The sequence below is a fragment of the Pristiophorus japonicus genome, chromosome 12, assembly GCF_044704955.1.
Source record: "Pristiophorus japonicus isolate sPriJap1 chromosome 12, sPriJap1.hap1, whole genome shotgun sequence".
In the NCBI taxonomy this organism is placed as follows: Eukaryota; Metazoa; Chordata; class Chondrichthyes; family Pristiophoridae; genus Pristiophorus; species Pristiophorus japonicus.
In genome coordinates, this window is record NC_091988.1 from 152675569 (window position 1) to 152700382 (window position 24814).

At 45.0% G+C, this 24814-nt stretch overlaps 1 protein-coding gene across 2 annotated transcripts in view; it reads left to right on the forward strand.

The window, feature by feature from the left end:
• The first annotated feature begins 568 nt into the window (after positions 1–568).
• The window catches only part of LOC139277017 (docking protein 5-like), a 474689-nt gene continuing 450443 nt past the window's right edge, over positions 569–24814 (forward strand). For both annotated transcript variants that reach the window (XM_070895017.1, XM_070895019.1), the window contains exon 1: positions 569–802. In XM_070895017.1, the coding sequence (XP_070751118.1) occupies positions 737–802 (66 nt within the window). In that variant the 5' untranslated portion in view covers positions 569–736. The remainder of the gene's footprint in view (positions 803–24814) is intronic.

The following is a 24814-nucleotide window of genomic DNA, read 5'->3' on the forward strand; positions in this document are numbered from 1 at the left end:
TGAAGTAATTACATATTTTTGACAGATGCAATGATTAATAGATTGGCAACAAACTGCTGCAGCTATACTTTATTTGATATCCAGGTTTCCTGTGCTAACATTTTGCAAAGATGAAGAGATCAGCTTTAGATTGTTTATCTGAATCACATTTCATGCAGCAAATATACTGAATCTACTCTGTAATGTAAATTTTAAGCAGGAATGCGAATCACAATATACAAAGCCATTTTGCAAATAGTCAATTGTAGAAAGTAGCTTTTCCTGCATTTTTCTGAAGGGTTATTTAATTCCATGTCTGGTTTGTGCATAAAAGCTTTGCATAAAAGTGAAAAATACTGAGAGGTTTTTTTTTAAGCAGCTAACAATAGATTAATAGCATTTGTTTAGGTCTTTGACAGAAGCCCAAGTCTTTGGCTCAAACACTATGTTCTTATGCCAATAACTTCATTCTAGTAGACATGAACCCTTTGACACCAGCCCTTCAGTGAGTGAGAATGGTGGTACATTCCGTGAAGCAGCAATGATAGAGTATCAGCTGATGCATTCTCACTCTGACATACTGCCTCACTGTCTCTCCCTCACTTTGTAGGTGGAATAAGCCTTGCTGCTAGCCCTTGGGCCGGGAGGTTTAAGCAGATGCTGAGCTGTGGATAAACTGAGAGCGGGAGAAACTGCATTTAGAGCTGGAGTACAGTGCTGACATATTATTCAGTTACTGAGCTGGAGCAGAAAAGTAATGGCTTCAAATTTTAATGACATTGTCAAGCAGGGATATGTGAAGATTCGTAGCAGACGCTTAGGGGTGAGTATTTTTCTCTAATGCTTTGTTCTTTACGTTAAAGCATTTTCCTTGTGTCAATATTTACAATGAATGGAGTATATGTCATTAGTAGTAAGTATAGCTCGGGTACTAGCTGTTACTGTAGATTAGCAGCAAGGGATTATATTCAGAGTTCATAAGCAGACCATAAGCACTGTACTTGGCTGGCTTTTTTTTATCTCAATGAACAGCAACATTATCAGTAGGATTGTACATTTATAGCAAGCTACACATTTCTGAAGATCTGTTTTTAATTAAGCATTTAGAAAAGTTACTGTTGACTATTTATTAAAAATCTGACACAAAAGATTAATGATTTGAATGCCGGAATAGAAAATTAACTTGGAAAGAAGTAACTAAGACAGATTAATTCTGTAAGAAAAATTATCTGAAGTGTTTAAGAAAATACATTTCTATAAATGTTTTGAATCATTTGTTTGTAATTGGTTAAATTTGCTTTACACTCAGATTCACGTGATTTTACTTTCAAGGTGTGTGAAGGAGTAGGGTGCAATGAGTAAAAGTTTCTTTTTCAAAATAAATATACTTCACTAGAACATAATCGTGAAATAATGGTCCTGATTGTTTCCTTGGTTTTTCGAAACATGTTTCAATTTCACCAGTGTGCATTGTTTAAAGTAACATCACTATCTGATTGTAGTCGTGTATCAAATAGCAACACTGCAGATGGGATGTGTCCTTTTTTAAATCAACATAAGTTAAATGATGATTTAAATATTGCTCTTATTCACATGTCTGGAAGTATTTGCTTCTATATTGTGTTGCCCTGTTGTGTATATCACTGTCTGTCTGTAATACTGATCAGTCGTTGCCATAATAGATAGGATCAAAGATAAGGAGAAATAAAATTAAATCTTGCCAGCTATGTTAAGCAAATCTCAGACTGAATGTCATTGGTAACCAAACTAGATGAAGTCTGAAAAGGTCAAAGTTGAGTAAGGGTATAGAGTGGAGCTGAAGTATATAGCAAGTTAAATGGGAGTTGTCTTCTTGTAAAAAGCTGTATGGCAATTTTTGCTTTACTTGACAAGGGGAAGATCACAATTGTTCTGGATCATTTTCTTCATGACAGTGTCACAATACAAAGTATTTGCTGCAATTTATGCCCTAGTGCTGGATGTCTTACACGATTGAAAGCAGGCGTGCTAAACACTTTGCCAAGATTACAGTGCTCTTTAATGTATGGTGCATGAACGTGGGAGAACTAGTACATGGAAGTATACAAAAAAGACAGAGAGAGTGTTCTTAGGCAGTCCCTCGATTCGAGGATGACTTGCTTCCACACCATAAAGGGATGAGTTCCCAGGTGCTTCAACGAAGGACCTGACATTCCAGGTCCTGAACTACATATTGAAAGGTGGAAGATGCCTGTGCGTGGATTTTTTTAACGTGTGGTGGCCGTTGCACACCAGTCACCACACGGGCTTGACAGAGCTAGGTCTTGTTCCAGTGGCAAGGATTAACCAAGACAACTGGAGACCAGCTCTGCTGCACGGACCTAGTGCGCACAAATAATGATAAGCTGGTGATAACCGAGAGGTCATCACTATCAGAAAAGCTTGAATAGGCTGGGGCTCTTTTCTCTAGAAAAGAGAAAGCAGAGAGATGGCCTGATAACAGTGTTTAAGATTATGAAAGGATTTGATAAGGGTGACGTAGAGAAGATGTTTCCCTTTGCAGTGAGATCAAAACTAGAGGCCATAAATATAAGACAGCCATCAATAAATCCAATAGGAAATTCAGGAAAAACTTCTTTACCCAGAGAATGATTTGAATGTGAACCTCGCTATCATAAGGAGTGGTTGAGGCGAATAGTATTGATGCCTTTAAGGGAAAGATAGATAACCACAGGAGGGATAAAGGAATAGAATGATATGCTGATAGATGAAGTCGGTTGGGAGGAAGCTCATATGGAGCATAAACACTTGCATGGACCGGTTGGGCAGAGTGGCCTGTTTATGCGCTGTAGACTCTATGTAATTCTCTTTAACCCTGACAGATGTACCCGTGATGATCAGCTGGTAGATGTTGCTGGTTCAACTGACTGGGTTGGCCACAGTGCAGGTGTAAGTGCCAGAGTCTGATTTCTGTACATTCCTAATATTTAAAGTTGTGTTGCCCTCCGACAGCCGGTCACGTTGGTCGGCTGGGAGTGCAACCCCTCCTCTGGTCCACAGAATGGAACTGTCTCTCTCTCTCTCTCTGCACCTTACAGCTCAGTGCAACTGTATGGTTCTCAAGGCTGAAGTTACTGGAGATCGAGGGTTTGGAGAGAGGATCAAACACCTCGAGCGTTAGAATTCTGGCCCTGTGAGGGTCTAAGTCCACAGTCAATTTGTATCTCCCAGTGTCCGACTCCTGTAACTCTTTTAGTAATAAGGATCCGTCTGATTTGCAAAATTCAACTCGATTGCTATACTGGTCAAATGTGATGTGATAGATTTTGGTGTATTGCATATTGGGAATGTGAATGTGAAGTGAATGTGAAGTGTGCAGGCAAGACACTAAAAGATAGAGGTAAATCCTGTGGAATGGTAGTGCTGTATCTGTCTTTGAGATCAAGATAAAGAAAATGAAAGAGATACACAAACACAGACAGTCCCATGGGCTTAGTGTGGTCTAGTGCTAGTCTGTCTGCTTATCCAGTTACTACCATGTTCTATTAAATTAGATTTGCATCCTTATTAACTGTTAAGCGTGCAGAGAGCACAGAATTGTGGTCAGGTATTAACACCACCTTAAGGTTCTATTAAATTTTATTTCTTGCATTTAAAAAAATGACAACTGAAGTAATAGCTTACACAATTAAAACTAAAGTAACATCAGTCCTGGATGCCATCAATTAAAAAAAATATATAAAATGGTAACCTAAATGTTCAAGATTTTTCATTTTCTGGCATTTGTGGCAAGTAAAAAGCGGTGATTTGTGCATCAGCTAAATTAGAAGTTCAAATAGGACCATACTTGGCACAATTGTTAAATTGAATTTTAAAATGTTACTAATCTATCACTTTAACAAAAGTTGCACTATACATGAATAGAGGAACAATTTTCCAATGATGGTCCTTTCTGCACAGATGTAGTACTATTGTAGACGTTGCAGCAAAAGTTGGCATCAGATTTCCCTGGCAGTCTAGTGGGGAGATAGCTGTCTACCTCAACCTACTTTTGTATTAATGGATCGATGTTTCTAAGTTCTCCAAAGTTTTAGAAAGGGGTTAGTCTATAATCCTTGCAGTGTCATGGTTGAAACATGCATCCAAATTCCTGATCTAGTGGAAAGAATATGAGTCTAAGTTCCTTCATGGGTAAATGAAGGTGATTCCTCCAAAGTCCCCAGAGATGTTGGAATGATATGTCCAAGTCCCTGAATAACTGTTTTAGTAGGCAGCATTTATTGATTTCCTAGAGGTCTAATTTGTGGGAACTATGCGGTTAGGATCTGGAATTCACTCCCTGAAAGGGTGGTGGAGGCGCATTCAATTGTGGCTTTCAAAAGGGAGTTGGATAAGAACCTAAAGGAAAAAAAATTGCAGGGCTATGGGGAAAGGGCGGAGGGGTGGGACTAGCTGAAGTGCTCTTGGAGACAGCTGGCACAGGCTCAACTGCCGAATGGCCTCCTTCTGTGCTGTAACCATTCTATTATTCTATGTCCATAATTCTGATGCATCTGGTGAGGTGGATCTGAGTCTTGTGGCAGTCCACCAGGGAGAGAGTTCTACATCAAAGTTCCTTGGTGGTTTAGTAAGAAATGGGGATCTCTGCTTATTTTTCCGAATACCCCAATGAAGAATGTGTTTGAACCCCTTGGAATCTGCTGGTGATAGGAGGGGAACTTATTTTAAAAACTTCTGTCGGCTGTTAATCCTGCACACTTACATTTTCTGCAGAAAATTAGAAGTACCATGACTTATCACGATAGGCAGTCATTCGAATCGAGGAAGACTTGCTTCCACTCTAAAAATGAGTTCTTAGGTGGCTGAACATTCCAATACGAGATCCACAGTCCCTGTCATAGGTGGGACCGATAGCCGGTGAGGGTGAGACTCGAGATGCTCAGCGCCCTCCTGGATGCACTTCCTCCACATAGGGCAGTCTTTGGCCAGAGACTCCCAGGTGTCAGTAGGGATGTTGTACTTTATCAGGGAGGCTTTGAGGGTGTCCTTGAAACATTACCTTTGCCCAACTTTGGCTCGCTTGCCGTGAAGGAGTTCCGAGTAGAGCACTTGCTTTGGGAGCCTCGTGTCTGGCATGCGAACAATGTGGCCTGCCCAGCAGAGCTGATCAGTGTGGTCAGTGCTTCAATGCTGGGGATGTTGGCCTGGTCGAGGACGCTAATGTTGGTGCGTCTGTCCTCCCAGGGGATTTGTACAGACACAACAAATGCTGATGTGGCAAAGTATTGGTGTACATATGCAGTGTAGGTGTAGTTTTTGGTTAGTATGTGCATCATACCTCGCAGGAATACCTCAAAGCAGTTCACAGACAATCAATTTTAAATGCACTGACTGTTACAATGTAGGTAAACATTATAGCCAATAGGGTGTTCATGGGTGATGTCAGGAAGCATTTCTTCAAAAGGTGTAGTGGAAATCTGGAACTCTCCCAAAAATACTGGTTGAGACTAGATCTACAGGTATTAAAAAATTTTTAATTGAGAATGATAGACCTTTGTTAGCGAAGGGTATTGAGTGTTACAGAACCAAGGCGGGTAGATGGAGTTCAGATACAGATCGACTATGAGCTCATTGAATGGTAGAACAGGCTCGAGTAGATGAATGACCTACTTCTGTCCTATATGAGAACAGCAAGATCGTCAAACACAATTAAATGAATGAGTTAATCTGTTTTTTTGGTGGTGTTGGTTGCGGGAGAAATGTTGACCAGGGGATCCACTTTGAATAGGGTGAGTGATCTTTTACATGCAGTTGAACAGATAGAGGCGGTCTCAGTTTTGTGTCTCATTTGAAGGCCAGCACCTGTGACAACAAGGCATTCGCTCAGTGTCAGTTTGAATTACTTGCTCAAATCTGGGAGCAGATTTGAACCCGCAAACAATCCAAAAGTCTTCTATAGGCATATAAATAGTAAATGGGTTGTACGAGGCAGGGTGGGCAGATTAGGGACCAAAATGGAGATCTACGCATGGAGGCAGAGGGCATGGCTGAGGTACTAAATGAGTGTTTTGCATTTGTCTTTACCAAGGAAGAAGATGCTGTCAAAGTCATAGTGAAAAAGGGGCTCATTGAGATATTATACGGGATAAAAATTGATAAGGAGGAGGTACTAAAAAAGGCTGGCTGTACTTAAAGTAGCTATGTCACCAGGACCGGATGGGATGCATCCTAGGATGCTGAGGGAAGTAAAGGTGGAAATTACACAGTATTGGTCATGATCTTCGAATCCTCCTTAGATACAAGGCTGATGCCAGAGAATTACAGAAATGCAAATGTTACACACTTGTTCAAAAAAGGGTGTAAGGATAAACCCAGCAACTACAGGCCAGTCAGCTTAACCGCAGCAGTGAGAAAGCTTTTAGAAATGATAATCTGGGACAAAATTAACAGTCACTTGAACAAGTATGGATTAATTAAGGAAAGCCAGCACGGATTTGATGAAGGCAAGTCATGTTTAACTAACTTGATTGAATGTTTTGATGAGGTAACAGAGAGGGATGATGAAGGCAATGCAGTTGATGTAGTGTATATGGATTTCCAAAAGGCATTTGATAAAGTGCCACATTATAGGCTTGCCAGCAGAGTTGAAGCCCATGGAATAAAAGAGACAGTGACAACATGGATATGAAATTGGTTAAGTGACAGGAAACAGAGTAGTGGTGAACGGTCGTTTTTCGGACTGGAGGAAGGTATACAGTGGTGTTCCTCAGGGGTCGGTACTAGGACCACTGCTTTTCTTGATATATATTAATGACTTAGACTTGGATGTACAGGACACAAATTCAAAACTTGCAGATGACACAAAACTTGGAAATATAGTGAACAGTGAGGAGGACAGTGCTTTCCACGGGATTCCAGCCTCGTAGAGTGTGCATCCTGCACCACGTGGGAAGCCCTGGACATTTTTCATGGTGTGGATGACCACATGTGTAGGAAGTGTCGCCAGCTAGGGCAGCTCGAGCTCCGGATTTCGGAGCTTGAGCGGCGGTTGGAGTCACTGCAGTGCATCCGCAAGGCTAAGAACTTCGTGGATAGCACGTTTCTAGGGGTGGTCACCCCGCAGCTTTAGAGTGTGCAGGCAGAGAGGGAATGGGTGAACACCAGACAGGCAAGAAGGACCAGGCAGGTAGGGCAGGAGTCCCCTGAGTGCATCTCGCTCGCTAACCGCTTTTCAGTTTATGGATACTGGTGAGGGCAATGATTCCCCTGGGGTGTGCAGCCAGAGCCAAGTCCATGGCACCATGGGTGGCTTAGCTGCACAGGGGCGGGGGGAGGAAGAAAAGTGTAAGAGAAATAGTTGGAGGGGATTCCATTGTTAGGGGAGCAGACAGGCGTTTCTGCAGTTGCAGAAGTGACTCCAGGATGGTATGTCTCCCTGTTGCCAAGGTCAAGAAAGTCACTGGCTGCAGGACACTCTAATGGGGGGTGGGGGGGGAGCGTGGTGGTGATCAGCCAGAGGTCGTTGTCCATACCTGTACAAATGACATAAATAGAAACAGGGATGTGGTCCTGCAGGTAGATTTTAGGGAACTATGAAAGAGATTAAAAAGCAGGACCTCAAAGGTAGTAAACTCCGGATTATCATCGATGCCACATGCCAGTGAGTACAGAAATAGGAGGATTGTGCAGATGAATGCATGACTGGAGAGGTGGTGCAGGAGGGGGGAGGAACATTAGATTCCTGAGGCATTGGGACCATTTCTGGGGGCGGTGGGACCTGTACAAGCTGAACGGGTTGCACCTCAACAGAGCCGGGACCAATATCCTCGCCGGGGGGGTTTGCTAGTGGGGAGGGTTTAAACTAGCGTGGCAGGGGAATGGAAACCTGAGAGTATTTTCAGTAGGGAGAGAAGCAAAGCTGGAAATGGAAGGCAGAACATTAGTAAGCGAGTTTGGAAGGCAGGGGAAACAACAAGGGAGTTTGGCAGTGCTAAATGGTATATACTTCAATGTAAGGAGTCTAGGGAATAAAGCAGATGAGCTGAAGGCACAGCTAGACAAGTGGGAGTATGGTATTACAGCTATTACTGAGATATGGCTGAAAGAAGGGCAGGAATGGCCGCTCAATATTCCTGGTTACAAGGTTTTCAGATGGGATAGAAAGGTGGATAAAAAAAGGAGGGGGGGTGGGTGGCGGTCACAATATTGATTAAAGAAACAATTACAGCTGTGACGAGGGATGATATATTAGAAGAATTATCAAATGTGGCCATATGGGTTGAACTGAAGATCACACTGCTGGGAGTGTACTATATATCCCAAAAACAGTCAGAGGGAGATAGAAGAGCAAATATGTAGGCAAATTTCTGAGAAATGCAAAAACTATAGAGCAGTAATAGTAGGGGATTTCAACTACCCTAATATTAACTGGGATATAATTAGAGTGAAAGGTATAGAGGGTGCAGAATTCCTAAAATGCAATTAGGAGAACTTTTTAGCCAGTATGTAGCAAGCCCAATAAGGGAGGGATGGTTCTGGACTTAGTTTTAGGGAATGAAGCTGGGCAGGTGGAAGAGGTATCAGTGGGAGAGCATTTTGGTGCTAGTGATCATAACTCAGTTATGTTTAGGATAGTTATGGAAAATGACAAACATAGACCAGGAATAAAAGTTCTCAATTGGGGAAAAGCCACTTTTACTAAGCTGAGATGTGATTTAGCCAAAGTGGACTGGAAACAGCTGCTTGACGGTAAATCAGTGTCAGAGCAATGGAATGCATTCAAGGAGGAGATTGTGCGGGTTCAGAGCAAGTATGTTCCCTTAAAGAAAAAGGATGGGACAAACAAATCTAGAGTCCCCTGGATGTCAAAGGGCATACAGGGGGTAGGATAAAGAAAAAAGGGAGGCTTATGACAGATACCGAGGGCTCAATACTGCAGAAACTCTCGAGATGTATAGAAAGTGCAGGGGTGAAATCTAAAAGGAAATTAGGAAAGCAAAGAGAGAGCATGAAAAAATATTGGCAAGTAAAATCAAGGAAAACCCTAAGATGTGCTGTGAATACATTAAGAGCAAGAGGATAACTAAAGAAAGTGTAGGGCCTATTGGAGACCATAAAGGTAATCTGTGTGTGGAGGCGGAAAATGTGAATATGGTTCTTAGGGCTCAATTTTCCCCAAAGCTTTTTTTTGGCCTAATTGAAGAGTTACCCCCATTTTCTTAGGGCCCAAGTACACCCCCAAAAATATTCTAAGTCTCACGGTTGGATTTCTTCATTTTGACGTGGCCTAACCTGTCCTTTAGTTTTGGGGGTGGAGCCTTGATCTGCGCCAAAAAGATCAGGTTGCCATGGTAACCAGAGACACAATGCGATCTGAGGCTGCAAAGTAAAACATACAGCCAGCTCCCAACACATTAAAACATATTGCATCAACTTAAAAATACATTAAAATATATTGCAGCAACTTACCTCCAATTATTAAAACCAGCCCCTCTACCCCCGCCCCAGCACTGGCCGAAGAGCTTGCCAGTCTGCTTGCCCTGCCTGCCCGAGCCCCTTGCCGGTGCCAGTCCAGCTCCAGCTCACCCCCATCCCCCATCCCAGCCCCGAGTGCCTTGCCAGTTCTACTCCCCCGCTCCTAGCCCTGGCTGAAGGGCTTGCCGGTCCGCTCCCCCGCCCCTAGCCCAGGCCGAGTGGCATCCCGGTCCACTCCCCCGCCCCTATCCCAGGCCGAATGGCCTCCTCCCTCCCGGACCCCGCACCTAAGTACACCCAAAAGGCTTTCCCCCACCTTTCTCTCCCTTGTCTCCCCCTCTCTCTTACCTTTCCTGCTGCTGCTGTCCGGGCATCTGCTGCACTTACCTGCGCCGATTTCCTTACCTGCGCCGATTTCTTTAACTCTCCAGAAGGTTTTTTTGCAGAGGCCACATACGCTGGCCTAAGCAAAACTGGACTAACTCTCAGCTGGCCAAACTTGCTGAAATGGCCAGAATTGGCACGGGTGACAGGTTACACCCGCTTTGGCTGAAAAAAAAACTTGCCTAAAAAATCTTAACTAACTGAGCTGGTGCAAATTGATCAGGGAAACTGTGGTTTTTGAACTTGGGTCAAAAAAAGCAGCCTGCTTCAAAAAAACGGTGCAAATCACTGGGGAAATTTGAGCCTTTAATGAGGACTTTGCATCTGTTTTCACAAAAGAGCGGGGCAATGCAGACATTGAAATCAGGGAGGAAGAGTGTAAAATATTAGATGAAATAAACATAGTGAAAGAGGAAGTATTAAGGGGTTTAGCATCTTTGAAAGTGGATAAATCCTCAGGCCCAGATGAAATGTATCCCAGGCTGTTAATAGAGAGGAAATAGCAGAGGGTCTGACCATCATTTTCCAATCCTCTTTGGCTACAGGTGTGGTGCCAGAAGACTGAAGGACTGCTAATGTTGTAGCATTGTTTAAAAAGAGAGAAAGGGATATACCGAGTAGTTACAGGCAGTGAGAAAATTATTGGAAAAAATTCTGAGAGACAGCATAAATCTTCATTTAGAAAGACATGGATTAATCAAGGAGAGTCAGCATGGATTTGTAAAGGGAAGGTCGTGTCTGACTAACTTGATTGAATTTTTTGAGGAGGTAACAAAGAGGGTCGATGAGGGCAGTGTGTATGATGTAGTGTATATGGATTTTAGCAAGGCTTTTGATAAGGTCCCACATGGCAGATTAGTCACGAAAGTAAAAGCCCAAGGCATCCAAGGCAAAGTGGCAAGTTGGATCACAAAATTTGCTCATAGGCAGGAAGCAAAGGATAATGGGGGATGGGTGTTTTTGTGACTGGAAGACTGTTTCCAATGGGGTTCTGCAGGGCTCAGTACTAGGTTCCTTGCTTTTTTGGTATATATCAATGATTTAGAATTCAATGTAGAGGGTATGATTGAGAAGTTTGCAGATGATACAAAAACTGGCCGTGTGGTTGATAATGAAGAAGAAAGCTGTAGACTGCAGGAAGATATGAATGGACTGATGAGGAGGGCAGAACAGTGGCAAATGAAATTCAATCCAGAGTAGTGTGAGGTAATGCAGTTGGGGAGGGCTAATAAGGCAATGGAATTCACAATCAATGGTAGGACACTGCGAAGTGTAGAGGAACAAAGGGACCTTGTGCATGTCCATAGATTCCTGAATGTAGCAGGACAGGTAGATAAGGTGGTTAAGAAGGCATACGGAATACCTGCCTTTATTAGCCGAGGCATAGAATATCAGATCAGGGATGTTAAGCTTGAACTGTATAAAACACTAGTTAGGCCACAGCTTGAGAACTGCGTGCATTTCTGGTCACCACATTACAGGAGGGATATGATTGCACTGGAAAGGGTACAGAGGAAATTTACGAGAATGTTGCCTGGACTGGAGAAATTTAGCTTTGAGGAAAAATTAGATAGCCTGGTGTTTTTTTTTTGGGGACAGAGGAGGCTGAGGGGAGACCTGATTGAGATTTATAAAATTATGAGGGGCCTAGATAGAGTAGAACTGAAAAGTGCAGGAAAAACCTACTTCCCTTAGCAGTGTGGTCAACAACCAGAGGGCATAGATTTAAAGGGCGAGAATTTCCACTTCACATCGCCATATATCGCCCAAAACAGATGTCTATTGCCCATTTTGCCCAAAAAGTGGAAACTAGGCCAGAAACATCGCCGGAAAATTAAGCCTCCAAGTTTCGGCTCACTTCGCCGAACTGATCACTGAGGTGATTGCCTGCACATCGCCCATCCCAACTTTCGGCATATCGCCGGCACTTCACCAGACTGATCGCTCGCTGAGAACATCGCTGGATAATAGTTGCTTTTCCCGGGCCTTCCTCATCGAAATGGGCACTACGGATGCCATTTTGAATTTTGGAGGAAGGGAGGTGGCAGCAAAAAAACTGCAGCTGAGATATTTGTTAGTTATTTAAGGCTATTTTACAGATAGATCGACTCAGATTTATACTTATATTTCGTTGTACAATTGTAGCTTAGTACATTAGGCATTTTTTAACTGAAAAGTGCATTTATAACAAGTGAAAAAAATTATTGCTAGTGATGGGGCCTACTGCTCACACATTGGTTTCTGAAAGGATCAATCGAAGAGGTGGCAGAGTAATGCATGGACAGAGACAGAGGAGGCGAGCATACAGCCAATAAAGGGACTTGGAAAAGCAATCTTACCTCAAATTGTCTGAAAACATGTGTCTTAGGAGGCTGCGCTTCCGGAAGGAGGTCATTGATGAGATTTGCAAGCTTGTCAAGGGGGATTTGCAGCCTTCCAGCACCATCCTTTGAGGTAAAGGTTACTGCAGCACTAGCCTTCTACGCTTTGGGATCCTTTCAGGCTTCAGCTGGCGACACCTGTCCTATTTCTCAGCACACCACATACTGTCGCATTTTACAGGTGACTGAAGCCCTTTATGCTCACAGAATTAATTTTATAAGCTTCCCCATGACCAGGGAGGCGCAGACCGGGAGGGCTTTGGGTTTCTCCAGAATAGCAAACTTCCCGAAAGCCACATTGTGACACGGAACATCATCGAGAAGACAATTGGAGTCCTAAAGCAGCGCTTCACATGCCTGGACCAATCTGGTGGCAGCCTACAGTACCACCCTGACCAGGTCACTGAGTTTATTGTGGTGTGTTGCATGCTACATAATCTAGCAATAAGGAGAGGACAGCAAATGCCTGATGGGGCTGCAGGGCCACCTCCAGAATGAGGGGAGACAGAAGACGGAAGAGCCAGCCGACGAAGAGGGAGAGGAGGAGGCTGGTGAGGACCTCGGGGAGGACCAGCCTGGCGATATAGCCATTGTCCTACCACCAGAAGAACAGTATCCCATGGGGGTTATGCGGCCACAAATCTGCTGCATCAGCAGCTGAAAAAGGAACGCTTTGCATGAACTTACATTTAGGACCGTCACATTTACATTTAGATTAACAATTACGTTTATAAAAAAGTTGCATTTGAGTTGAGTTACGTTTCAGCCTTGCCAGCACTGGCCTGGCCTTTGTAGTGCAGCATTTGCATTAATGCTTAACTTAAGTAATGTTATTACAAGAGAATAAAGATGTTAAATTATTCAAAATGCCTAAGTTAACTAACCTTATCAGAGAATGCACAACAATAGTTAAAATCATTTGAAAAATTGATTGCAAACAGAATTCTTTTCAAACATCCTCCTCCTCACCCACCCATTCCCCCCAACTATGAACGAATATTTTAAACAATTTAACATACAATGAACAATCCTCTCTCCTCTCTCTTATCTGTGTCTGCCTTCCTCCTCTCTCTCTATCCTCTCTCTCTCTCTCTCTCTCTCTGCCCCTCCCTGTGCCTTCTGCGCATGTGTGGATGACCCCTGACCTCCCACACATACACAGAAGCCCGTTGATAGGGAAGCTTTTGCCTTCCACAGCACTGGCCGTTCGGTGGGTGAACGTCACATCGCCGACATTTCGGATCGTCCATTTCACATCGCTGGTATATCGGCAAGTGGAAAAGCGCTCCAAAAAAAAATGGGCGATGTTCCAGCGATCAGTAAGGCTGAGACGTCATACATCGCTGGAACATCGCAAAGTGGAAAGTCTAGCCCAAAGTAACTGATAGGAGGTTTAGAGGAGCTTTGAGGGGAAATGGGTAGTGGAGGTAGAGACACTTACCACTTTTAAAAAGTATTTGGATATGCACTTGAAGTGCCATAACCTACAAGGCTACAGACCAAGAGCTGGAAAGGGTAATTAGGTTGGATAGAAACATAGAAAATAGGTGCAGGAGAAGGCCATTTGGCCCTTCGAGCCTGCACCGCCATTCAATGAGTTCATGGCTGAACATGCAACTTCAGTACCCCATTCCTGCTTTGTCGCCATACCCCTTGATCCCCCTAGTAGTAAGGACTACATCTAACTCCTTCTTGAATATATTGAGTGAATTGGTCTCAACAACTTTCTGTGGTAGAGAATTCCACAGGTTCACCACTTTCTGGGTGAAGAAGTTTCTCCTCATCTCGGACCTAAATGGCTTACCCCTTATCCATAGGCTGTGACCCCTGGTTCTGGACTTCCCCAACATTGGGAACATTCTTCCTGCATCTAACCTGTCTAAACCCGTCAGAATTTTAAACGTTTCTATGAGATCCCCTCTCATTCTTCTGAACTCCAGTGAATACAAGCCCAGTTGATCCAGTCTTTCTTGATAGGTCAGTCCCGCCATCCCGGGAATCAGTCTGGTGAATCTTCGCTGCATTCCCTCAATAGCAAGAACGTCCTTCCTCAAGTTAGGAGACCAAAACTGTACACAATACTCCAGGTGTGGCCTCACCAAGGCCCTGTATAAATGTAGTAACACCTCCCTGCCCCGTACTCAAATTCCCTCGCTATGAAGGCCAACATGCCATTTGCTTTCTTAACCGCCTGCTGTACGTTCAATGACACCCAGGTCTCGTTGCACCTCCCCTTTTCCGAATCTGTCACCATTCAGATAATAGTCTGTTTCTCTGTTTTTACCACCAAAGTGGATAACCTCACATTTATCCACATTATACTTCATCTGCCATGCATTTGCCTACTCACCTAACCTATCCAAGTCATTCTGCAGCTTCATAGCATCCTCCTCGCAGCTCACACTGCCACCCAACTTAGTGTCATCCGCAAATTTGGAGATACTACATTTAATCCCCTCGTCTAAATCATTAATGTACAATATAAACAGCTGGGGCCCCAGCACAGAACCTTGCGATACCCTACTAGTCACTGCCTGCCATTCTGAAAAGTATCCATTTACTCCTACTCTTTGCTTCCTGTCTGACAACCAGTTCTCAATCCACATCAGCACACTACCCCCAATCCCATGTGCTTTAACTTTGCACATTAATCTTCTGTGTGGGACATTGTTGAAAGCCTTCTGAAAGTCCAAATACACCACATCAACTGGTTCTCCCTTGTCCACTCTACTGGAAACATCCTCAAAAAATTCCAGAAGATTTGTCAAGCATGATTTCCCTTTCACAAATCCATGCTGACTTGGACCTATCATTCACCTCTTTCCAAATGTGCTGCTATGACATCATTAATAATTGATTCCATCATTTTACCCACTACCGATAGCAGGCTGACCGGTCTATAATTCCCTGTTTTCTCTCTCCCTCCTTTTTTAAAAAGTGGGGTTACATTGGCTACCCTCCACTCCATAGGAACTGATCCAGAGTCTATGGAATGTTGGAAAATGACTGTCAATGCATCCGCTATTATCAAGGCCACCTCCTTAAATACTCTGGGATGCAGACCATCAGACACCGGGGATTTGTCAGCCTTCAGTCCCATCAATTTCCCCAACACAATTTCCCGACTAATAAGGATTTCCCTCAGTTCCTCCTTCTTACCAGACCCTCTGACCTCTTTTATATACGGAAGGTTGTTTGTGTCCTCCTTAGTGAATACCGAACCAAAGTACTTGTTCAATTAGTCTGCCATTTCTTTGTTCCCCGTTATGACTTCCCCTGATTCTGACTGCAGGGCACCTATGTTTATCTTTACTAACCTTTTTCTCTTTACATATCTATCGAAGCTTTTGCAGTCCATTTTAATGTTCCCTGCAAGCTTCCTCTCGTACTCTATTTTCCCTGCCCTAATCAAACCGTTCGTCCTCCTCTGCTGAGTTCTAAATTTCTCCCAGTCCCCGGGTTCGCTGCTATTTCTGCCCAATTTGTATGCCACTTCCTTGGCTTTAATACTATCCCTGATTTCCCTTGATAGCCACGGTTGAGCCACCTTCCCTTTTTTATTTTTACGCCAGACAGGGATGTACAATTCTTGTAGTTCATCCATGCGGTCTCTAACTGTCTGCCATTGCCCATTCACTGTCAACCCCTTAAGCATCATTCGGCAATCTATCCTAGCCAATTCATGCCTCATACCTTCAAAGTTACCCTTCTTTAAGTTCTGGACCATGGTCTCTGAATTAACTGTTTCATTCTCCATCCTAATGTAGAATTCCACCATATTATGGTCACTCTTCCCCAAGGGGGCTCGCACAACGAGATTGTTAATTAATCCTCTCTCATTACACAACACCCAGTCTAAGATGGCGTCCCCCCAGTTGGTTCCTCGACATATTGGTCTAGAAAACCATCCCTTATGCACTCCAGGAAATCTTCCTCCACCGTATTGTTTCCAGTTTGGTTAGCCCAATCTATATGCATATTAAAGTCACCCATGATAACTGCTGCACCTTTATTGCATGCACCCCTAATTTCCTGTTTGATGCCCTCCCCAACATCACTACTACTGTTTGGAGGACTGTACACAACTCCCACTCGTGTTTTCTGCCTCTTGGTATTCCGTAGCTCCACCCATACCGATTCCACATCATCCAAGCTAATGTCTTTCCTTACAATTGCCTTAATTTCCTCTTTAACCAGCAACGCCGCCCCGCCTCCTTTTCCTTTCTGTCTATCCTTCCTAAATGTTGAGTACCCTTGGATGTTGAGTTCCCAGCTTTGGTCACCCTGGAGCCATGTCTCTGTGATGCCAACCACATGGTATCCGTTAACTGCTATCTGCACAGTTAATTCGTCCACATTATTCCGAATACTCCTCGCATTGAGGCACAGAGCCTCAGGCTTGCATTTTTAACACACTTAGACCCTTTATAATTTTGCTGCAAAGTGATTTTGCTTTTTGCCTTGGGTTTCTCTGCCCTCCACTTTTACTCATCTCCTTTCTGTCTTTTGCTTTCATCTGTCACATGCCGCCTATTCCACCAGCCTGTCAATGCCTTCTTGAAGTCTATCAATCATAGAAATTTGCAGCACAGGAGGCCGCCATTCGGCCCATTGTGTCCATGCCGGCCTATCATAGAGTGGTGCAGCAGGGAGGGATTCAAATTCCTGGGACATTGGAACCGGTTCTGGGGGAGGTGGGACCAATACAAACAGGATCGTCTGCACCTAGGCAGGACCGGAACCAATGTCCTAGGAGGAGTGTTTGCTAGTGCTGTTGGCGAGGAGCTAAACTAATATGGCAGGGGGATGGGAACCAATGCAGGGAGACAGAGGGAAACAAATTGGAGACCGATACATTTTGGTCGGAAGAACGAGGAGAGGAAACATAAACTAAAGGGTGCAGGAACAGAGAAACCTGGGGTTATATGTACGCAAATCATTGTGTGTGGCAGGGCAGGTTGAGAAAGCAGTTAAAAAAGCATACAGGATTCTGGGCATCCTAAATAGAGGCATATAGTACAAAAGCAAGGAAGTTATGATGAACCTTTAAAAGACACTGGTTCGGCCTCAACTGAAGTATTGTGTCCACTTCTGGGCACCATACTTTCAGAAGGATATGGAGATGGTGCAGAAAAGATTTACGTGATGGTTCCAGGGATGAGGGACTTCAGTTATCTGGATAGACTGAAGAAGCTGGGGTTGTTCTCCTCAGAGCAGAGAAGGTTGAGAGGAGATTTGATAGAGGTGTTCAAAATCATGAGGAGTCTGGACAGAGTAGATAGAGAGAAACTGTTCCCCTTGGCGGAAGCGTCGAGACCCAGAGGGCACATATTTAAGGTGATAGACAGAAGAACCATAGGCAATATGAGGAAAGAATATGCTGAATCTTTTCTTTACTTGGTCCAAGTGTTTGCGGCATATCTGCCCATTGTTTAGTCGGACCACCATGATTATTTCCTTCTTTGCCAATTACGGTACCCTCAAGCCACTTGGGTCCCAAAGCATCGTTAAGAACACATACCGGGTCATCTACTTCTATACACCTCCCCCTTGAGTTTCGATCATAGAGCTCGGTTTGGGTCTGGCGCTTGCCCTCAACAATATCTGCCAGGGCTGGGTGAATGAGGGACAGCCGCGTCTTGAGTGTGCATTTCATGAGGAGTTCCAGTGGTGGGACTCCCGTGAGTGAGTGCAGGCGGGACCTGTAGGCCAGCAGGAGGCACGATAGGCGGTACTGAAGGGAGGGTCCTTGGATGCGTAGCATGCCCTGTTTTACGACTTGGACCGGCCATTCCTTCTGGCTATTGGAAGCCGGCTTGAACGACGCTGTCTGGACGTGCTTGATACCATTGCCCGACATAAACTCCTGGAATTCATGGCTGGTGAAACACGGGCCATTGTCGCTGACCAGGATGTCCGGCAAGCCATGGGTCATGAAAACCGTACGCAGACTCTCCACGGTGATGGATGTCGTGCACGAGTTCAATATGATGCACTCGATCCACTTCGAGTATGCATCGACAACAATCAGGAACATTTTCCCCATGAACGGCCCCGCATAGTCTACGTGAATATGTGACCATGGTCTGGTGGGCCAGGGCCACGGGCTGAGTGGGGCCTCCCTGGGGCCATTGGCCAGCTGGACTCACGTCGTGCACTTGCGAACCCAGTGTTTCAGGTCTGAGTCAATCCCCGGCCACCATACATGTGACCGGGCAATGGCCTTCATTAACACGATGCCAGGGTACTCGCTGTGGAGTTCCCTGATGAACGCTTCCCTTCCTTTCTGGGGCATGACTACCCGGCTGCCCCATAGCAGGCAGCCGGCTTGGATGGAGAGCTCATCCATCCGTCTCTGAAATGGTCTGACTTCCTCGGGGCACGCCCTACGTGCGGGTGCCGAATCCCCAGTCAGGACACATTTTTTATCATGGATAGGAGGGGATTCCTGTTGGTCCAGAGTTTGATCTGGCGGGCTGTGATGGGGGAGCCCGCAGTGTCAAAAGCCTCAATGGCAATGACTATCTTGGCGTTCTGCTTCGATGTCCCCTTGGTGGTGGCCAGTGGGAGCCTGCTGAGCGTGTCGGCGCAATTCTCGGTGCCTGGTCGGTGCCGTATGGTGTAGTCATACGCAGCTAGCGTGAGGACCCAGCGCTGTATGCGAGTTGACGCATTGGCATTGACAGCCTTGCTGTCGGACAACAAGGATGTTCACGACTTGTGGTCCGTCTCTAGCTCGAACTGTCTGCCAAAAAGGTACTGGTGCATCTTTTTCACACCGTAAACACACGCGAGTGCTTCCTTCTCGACCATGCCGTATCCACGCTCTGCCTGGGAGAGCGACCTGGAGGCATAAGCCACCAGTTGGAGTCGGCCGTTATCGTTACCCTGCTGTAACACAGACCCAACCCCGGAGGATGACGCATCGCATGTTAAGACCAGTTTTTTACAGGGGTCATACAAAGTCAATACTTTGTTGGAACACAGCAGGTTCCTCGGCTTATTGAAAGCCCGTTTCTTGACAGTCCCCCCAAAACCATTCACAACCTTTACGCAGGAGCATGTGTAATGGCTCCAACAATGTGCTTAAGTTCGGCAGAAAGTTCTCAAAATAGTTCAAAAGTCCCAGGAATGATCGCAACTCTGACGTGTTGCCGGGCCTGGGCACCCAGCGGATCGCCTCCGTTTCTGATTCAGTGGGCCGGATCCCATCTGCGGCAACCCCACCTGCCCAAAGACACAACCTCTGGGGCCAAAAACACACACTTGGCCTTTTTCAACCGCAAGCCTACCCGATCCAATCGGCGTAGCACCTCCTCCGGGTTGTGGAGGTGTTCTTCGGTTATGAGAATGTCATCTTGGAATACGATCGTTCCAGGAATGGATTTGAACAAGCTTTCGATGTTTCTATGAAAGATGGCTGCTGCCGAACACATGCCAAACAGACACCTGTTGTAGACAAATAATCCCTTGTGTGTCGTGATGGTGGTCAGAAGCTTGGATTCTTCAGCCAGTTCCTGAGTCATGTAGGCCGAAGTGAGGTCCAACTTGGTGAACAGCTTGCTACCTGCCTGCGTGGCAAAAAGGTCCTCCGCTCTCGGAAGTGGGTATTGGTCTTGCAGCGATACTCAGTTGATAGTGGCTTTGTAGTCGCCACAAATCCTAACCAAGCCATCTGCTTTGAGGACGGGAACGATGAGACTTGCCCAGTCGCTGAATTGAATGGCTGAAATTATGCCCTCTCTGAGCAGCCTGTTCAGTTCACTTTCAATTTTTTCATGCATCACATACGGCACCGCTCTGGCTTTGTGGTGCACTGGTCTGGCATCTGGAGTGATGTGTATCTCCACTTTAGTGCCCTTGAATGTTCCGACACCAGGTTGAAAGAGTGACTCGAATTTTTGCAGGACCTATGAGCATGAACTTGGCTCCACGGATGAAATGGCGTGCACATCCCCCCATTTCCAATTCATCTCAGCTAGCCAACTCCTCCCCAAAAGCACAGGGCCATTTCCCTAAACAATCCAGAGTGGCAGCCGGTTCTGTAATTCATTATGTGTTACCACCAGGTTTGCACTGCCCAGTACTGGGATGATCTCTTTGGTGTACGTCCGTAGCTGCGTCTCAATGCGTTCCAGTTTGGGCCTGCTAGTCCTGTGTGGCCATAGTCTCTCAAATTGTTGGGTGCTCATGAGTGACTGGCTAGCTCCTGTATCCAGCTCCATGTGCACCGGGATGCCATTCAGTAAGACTTTCATCATCATGGGTGGCGTTTTAGTGTATGAACTGTGAACATCAGCCACATGAAACCGCTGAACTTCAGCATTTATGGCTTTACCCCAGGCCTCATCCTGCATTACAGACCTCTCATCTGGTTCCTCTGTCTCGCAGATTAGCCTCACTACTGCCGTTTTGCACATCCTGGCCAAGTGTCCACTGACATTACAAATCCTACAGGTATATTGCTGGAACCTGCAGCTTCTCGCAGTGTGTCTATCCCCGTACCTCCAGCATGAGCTGAGATTGAGATTGATGTTAACAAAAGGACTGTCACCAGGCATTCCACTCTGATTGTCCATTTAGCTGTTTCTAAGCACTCTGATGGTGGGTGTTAATGGTCCCATCGCGGTCCACATTGTTCCTCGAGATGGCATGAATTGCTCATCCCCTTTCCATTGTCCTTGTTGTGGACCCACCCTAGAGCCTGTTGCTGCCTGGGCGGTTTCGAAATGCCCTTACCTGCCTGCAGGGTCCCGAGCCGCGTTCACCATGTTAACTCCCTGGTACGTCGCCACGTTTGGACCAGGGCTGCGCGCGTAAATTAGCTTGGTGGTCTCTTCCCCTGCCATAAAGGTCTGAGCTATCAATGCTGCCCCTTCTAAAGTCAAGTCTTTAGTCTTTATGAGCTTCCTGAAAATGCTGACATGATTAATGCCCTCGATGAAAAAGTCCCTTAACATCTCCCCCCTGCAGGCATCGGAGAACTTAGAGACTGGCCAAGCGCCGCAGTTCCGCCATGAAGTCCGAGACGTTTTGTCTCTCCCGACGCCGGTGAGAGTAGAACCGTGCTGGGCCATGTGTACGCTACTCGCCGGCTTGAGATGCTCACTGATCAGCTGGCTGAGCTCGTCAAAGGACTTGTCCGCCGGCTTTTGGGGTGCGAGCAGGTCTTTCATCAACGCATAAGTCTGTGGTCCGCAGCTGGTCAGTAGATGCGCTCTCAGCTTGTCAGCCACTGTCTCTTTCAGCCAGTCCTTCGTGACAAAGCTCTGCTGGAGTCTTTCCACGAAGTCGTCCCAGTCCTCTTCCACACAGTAACATTCCTCTGTGCCACCGGTGGCCATCCTCGTGGTTCGGTGATTCCCGTTTCTCGTCGCCAAATGTAGTGTCCCTGCACCCTACTTCAAACTCACACGAGGCATGGATATATCAGACACGGTCACTCTGTGACCTTCACATTTTATTCGCAGGACCAAGGAGTGCTGACCCTGGGTAGGACCTCCCCTTTTATACCTGGAGACCCAGGTGAGGAGGGTCTCCTGCAAGTTCACCCCCTGTCATCAAGGTGTGCATTTCTAGGTTACAGGTACAGTGTACATGAGTTATAGTTACATGACTATGTCATTGCAAGATGGTTAAATACATGATACAAAGGGCAAGAGCTTAGCTTCAGTTGTACAAACACTTGGTCAGACCTCATCTCGAGTACTGAATTCAGTTTTGGGCACCTCACCTCAGGAAAGATATATTGGCTTGAAGCGGGTACAGCACAGATTCACCAGATTGATACCAGGGCTTAAAGGGTTAAATTATGAGGACAGTTTGCATACATTCCTTTAACTTTAGAAGGTTGATCGGTAATATAGTTGCGGTATTTAAAAGGGATTCAATAGCGTAGATACAGAGAATCTAGTTCCTTTGGTGGAGAAAGCAAGAACCAAGGGACACAATCAAAAATGAGAACTAGGCCTTTCAGAGTAAAATCAGGAAGAACTTTATCACACACAAAAAAAATGGAAACATTCTTCCATTAGTCTGTGGCTGCTGGATCAGTTGAAATTTCAATACAGAGATCGATTCGATTTTTATTTGGTGAAGTATAGAATCATAGAAATTTACAGTACGGAACGAGGTCATTTCGGCTCATCATGTCCATGCCAGCCAACAAGTGGCTATCCAGCCTAATCCCACTTTCCAGCTCTAGGTCCATAGTCCTGCAGGTTACAGCACTTCAGGTGCACATCCAAGTACTTTTTTAAGGGCTCAATTTTCCCCTTTTTCTGGCATATTGCCAGAGTTGCGCCGTTTAATTAGGTAAATAAATGCGCCAGAAAAAAATCTCCGAAGTTTCCCCGATGTTTGGGCTGTAAGCTGCAGCCGCGCAGCGTGGCCAGTCGCCTTGGGGGGTGGAGCCTGTGGTTTGCGCTGGAAAAAGGAGCCGGGCCTTCTGCGCATTCGGCGGGGGGAAAATTGACATTCTTGATGTCGCTGAAATGGCCTAAGTAGAAATGGAGTAACTATCAGCTGGCCAAAATTGTCTAAATTGCCAGAATTGGCATAGGTGGCTGGCAATGCCCCCTTTTGAGGAAAAAAACGTACCCAAAAAAATGTAACTAAGTGAGTTACGCTGATGCAAATTGATTGGGGAAACTGGGGATTTTTAAGTTAGGCCAGAAAAAGTAGCCTACTTCAAACAAAAACGGTGCAAATACTGGGGAAAATTTCTAGCCACTATCTCTAGGCCACTCATAATTTTGTACACCTCAATGAGGTCTCCCCTCAGCCTCCTCTGTTCCAAGGAAAATAAACCTAGCCTATCCAATCTGTCCTCATAGCTAAGATTCCCCACTCGGGGCAACATCCTCATAAATCTCCTCTGTATCCTCTCCAGTGCAATCAGATCCTTCCTGTAATGCGGTGACCAGAACTGCACATGGTACTCTAGCTGTGGCCTAACCAGTGTTTTATACAGTTCAAGCATAACCCCCCTGCTCTTGTAGTCTATGCCTTGGTTAATAAAGGCAAGCATTCTGTATGTCTTCTTAACCACCTTATCTACCTGCCTGCTACCTTCAGGGATCTGTGCACATGCACTCCAAGGTCTATTTGTTCTTCTACACTTCTCGGTGTCCTACCATTTAATGTGTATTCCCTTTCCTTGTCAGACCTTCCCAAATGCATTATTTCACACTTCTCCGGATTAAATTCCATTTGTCACTGTTCTGCCCACCTGACCAGTTGATTGATATCTTCCTGCAAACTTCTTAATCATGCCCCCTATATTCAAGTCTAGATCATTGATATATACCACAAAAAGCAAGGGATCTAGTACTGAGCACTGCGGAACCCCACTGGAAACAGCCTTCCAGTCACAAAAACACCCATCGACCATTAACCTTTGCTTCCTGCCTTAAAACTTAAAGCTTGCTACTTTGCCCTGGATCCCATGGGCTTTTACTTTCGTGACCAGTCTGCTATGTGGGACCTTATCAAAGGCCTTGCTGAAATCCATATATACTACATCCAACGGACTACCCTCATCGACCCTCCTTGTTACCGCTTCAAAAAATTCAATCAAGTTAATCAAACACGACCTTCCCTTAACAAATCCGTGCTAACTGTCCTTGATTAAACATTATCTTTCTAAATGAAGATTTATCCTGTCCTTCAGAATTTTTGCTGATAATTTTCCCATCACTGAGGTTAGGCTGACTGGCCTGTAATTACTCGGTCTATCCCTTTCTCCCTTCTTAAACAAAGGAACTACACAAAGGTTCTCCAGTTTCACCACACCTGAAGCCAGAGGATTGGAAAATGATGGTCAAAGCCTCTGCTATTTACTCTTTTGCTTCACTTAACAGTCTGAGATACATTTCATCCAGGCCTGGGGACTTATCCACTTTCAAAGCTGCTAAACCCTTTAATATCTCCTCCCTCTCTGTGTTTATTTCATCTAATATTTCACACCCCCTCCTCCGCGATAGCAGTGTCTGTATCACCCCCCTCCTTTGTGAAAACAGATGCAAAGTATTCATTAAGAACTTATTCATTATCTGGGATATGAATCAAAGCAAGGTAAAGGGAGTTGAGTTACAGATCAGCCATGATCAAATTGAATAGCGGAACATGTTCATGGGGTTGAATGGGCCTACTCCTGCTCCTATATTGCAAGCTAGATTCAGTTTAATCAGTAAAATGAACAATGGGGTCGAGCTATCCAAACCTGTACTCAACTGTATTTTGTAAGTTTAGATTCTTTATCAATAATCAGAACAAGCTTGATTTTGATTATTTTGAATTAGTGATTCATATTTAGCTCTCATCCCTAGTTTTCATTGAAATACATAAATAAATAATCCTCATCTCCAAAACAGGTGTACATTGAACCTTTGCCCTTGGTTTGTTCCATCAAATACTGTCAACCACTGATAGCGAAGAACATGTGTCTCTGGAGAACACAGAGCACTCCACAAGACTGCATAGCTATAAATGTTTTCAAGTATGTGTCAATCAAGTTAATAAAAGTAATCAAAGAAAACAAAGGCAACCTTTGGCAACATGCTAAGAATCTCTGCGATCTGAAGCAAATGTTTTGCAGTTAATTAGGAATTTTAAAA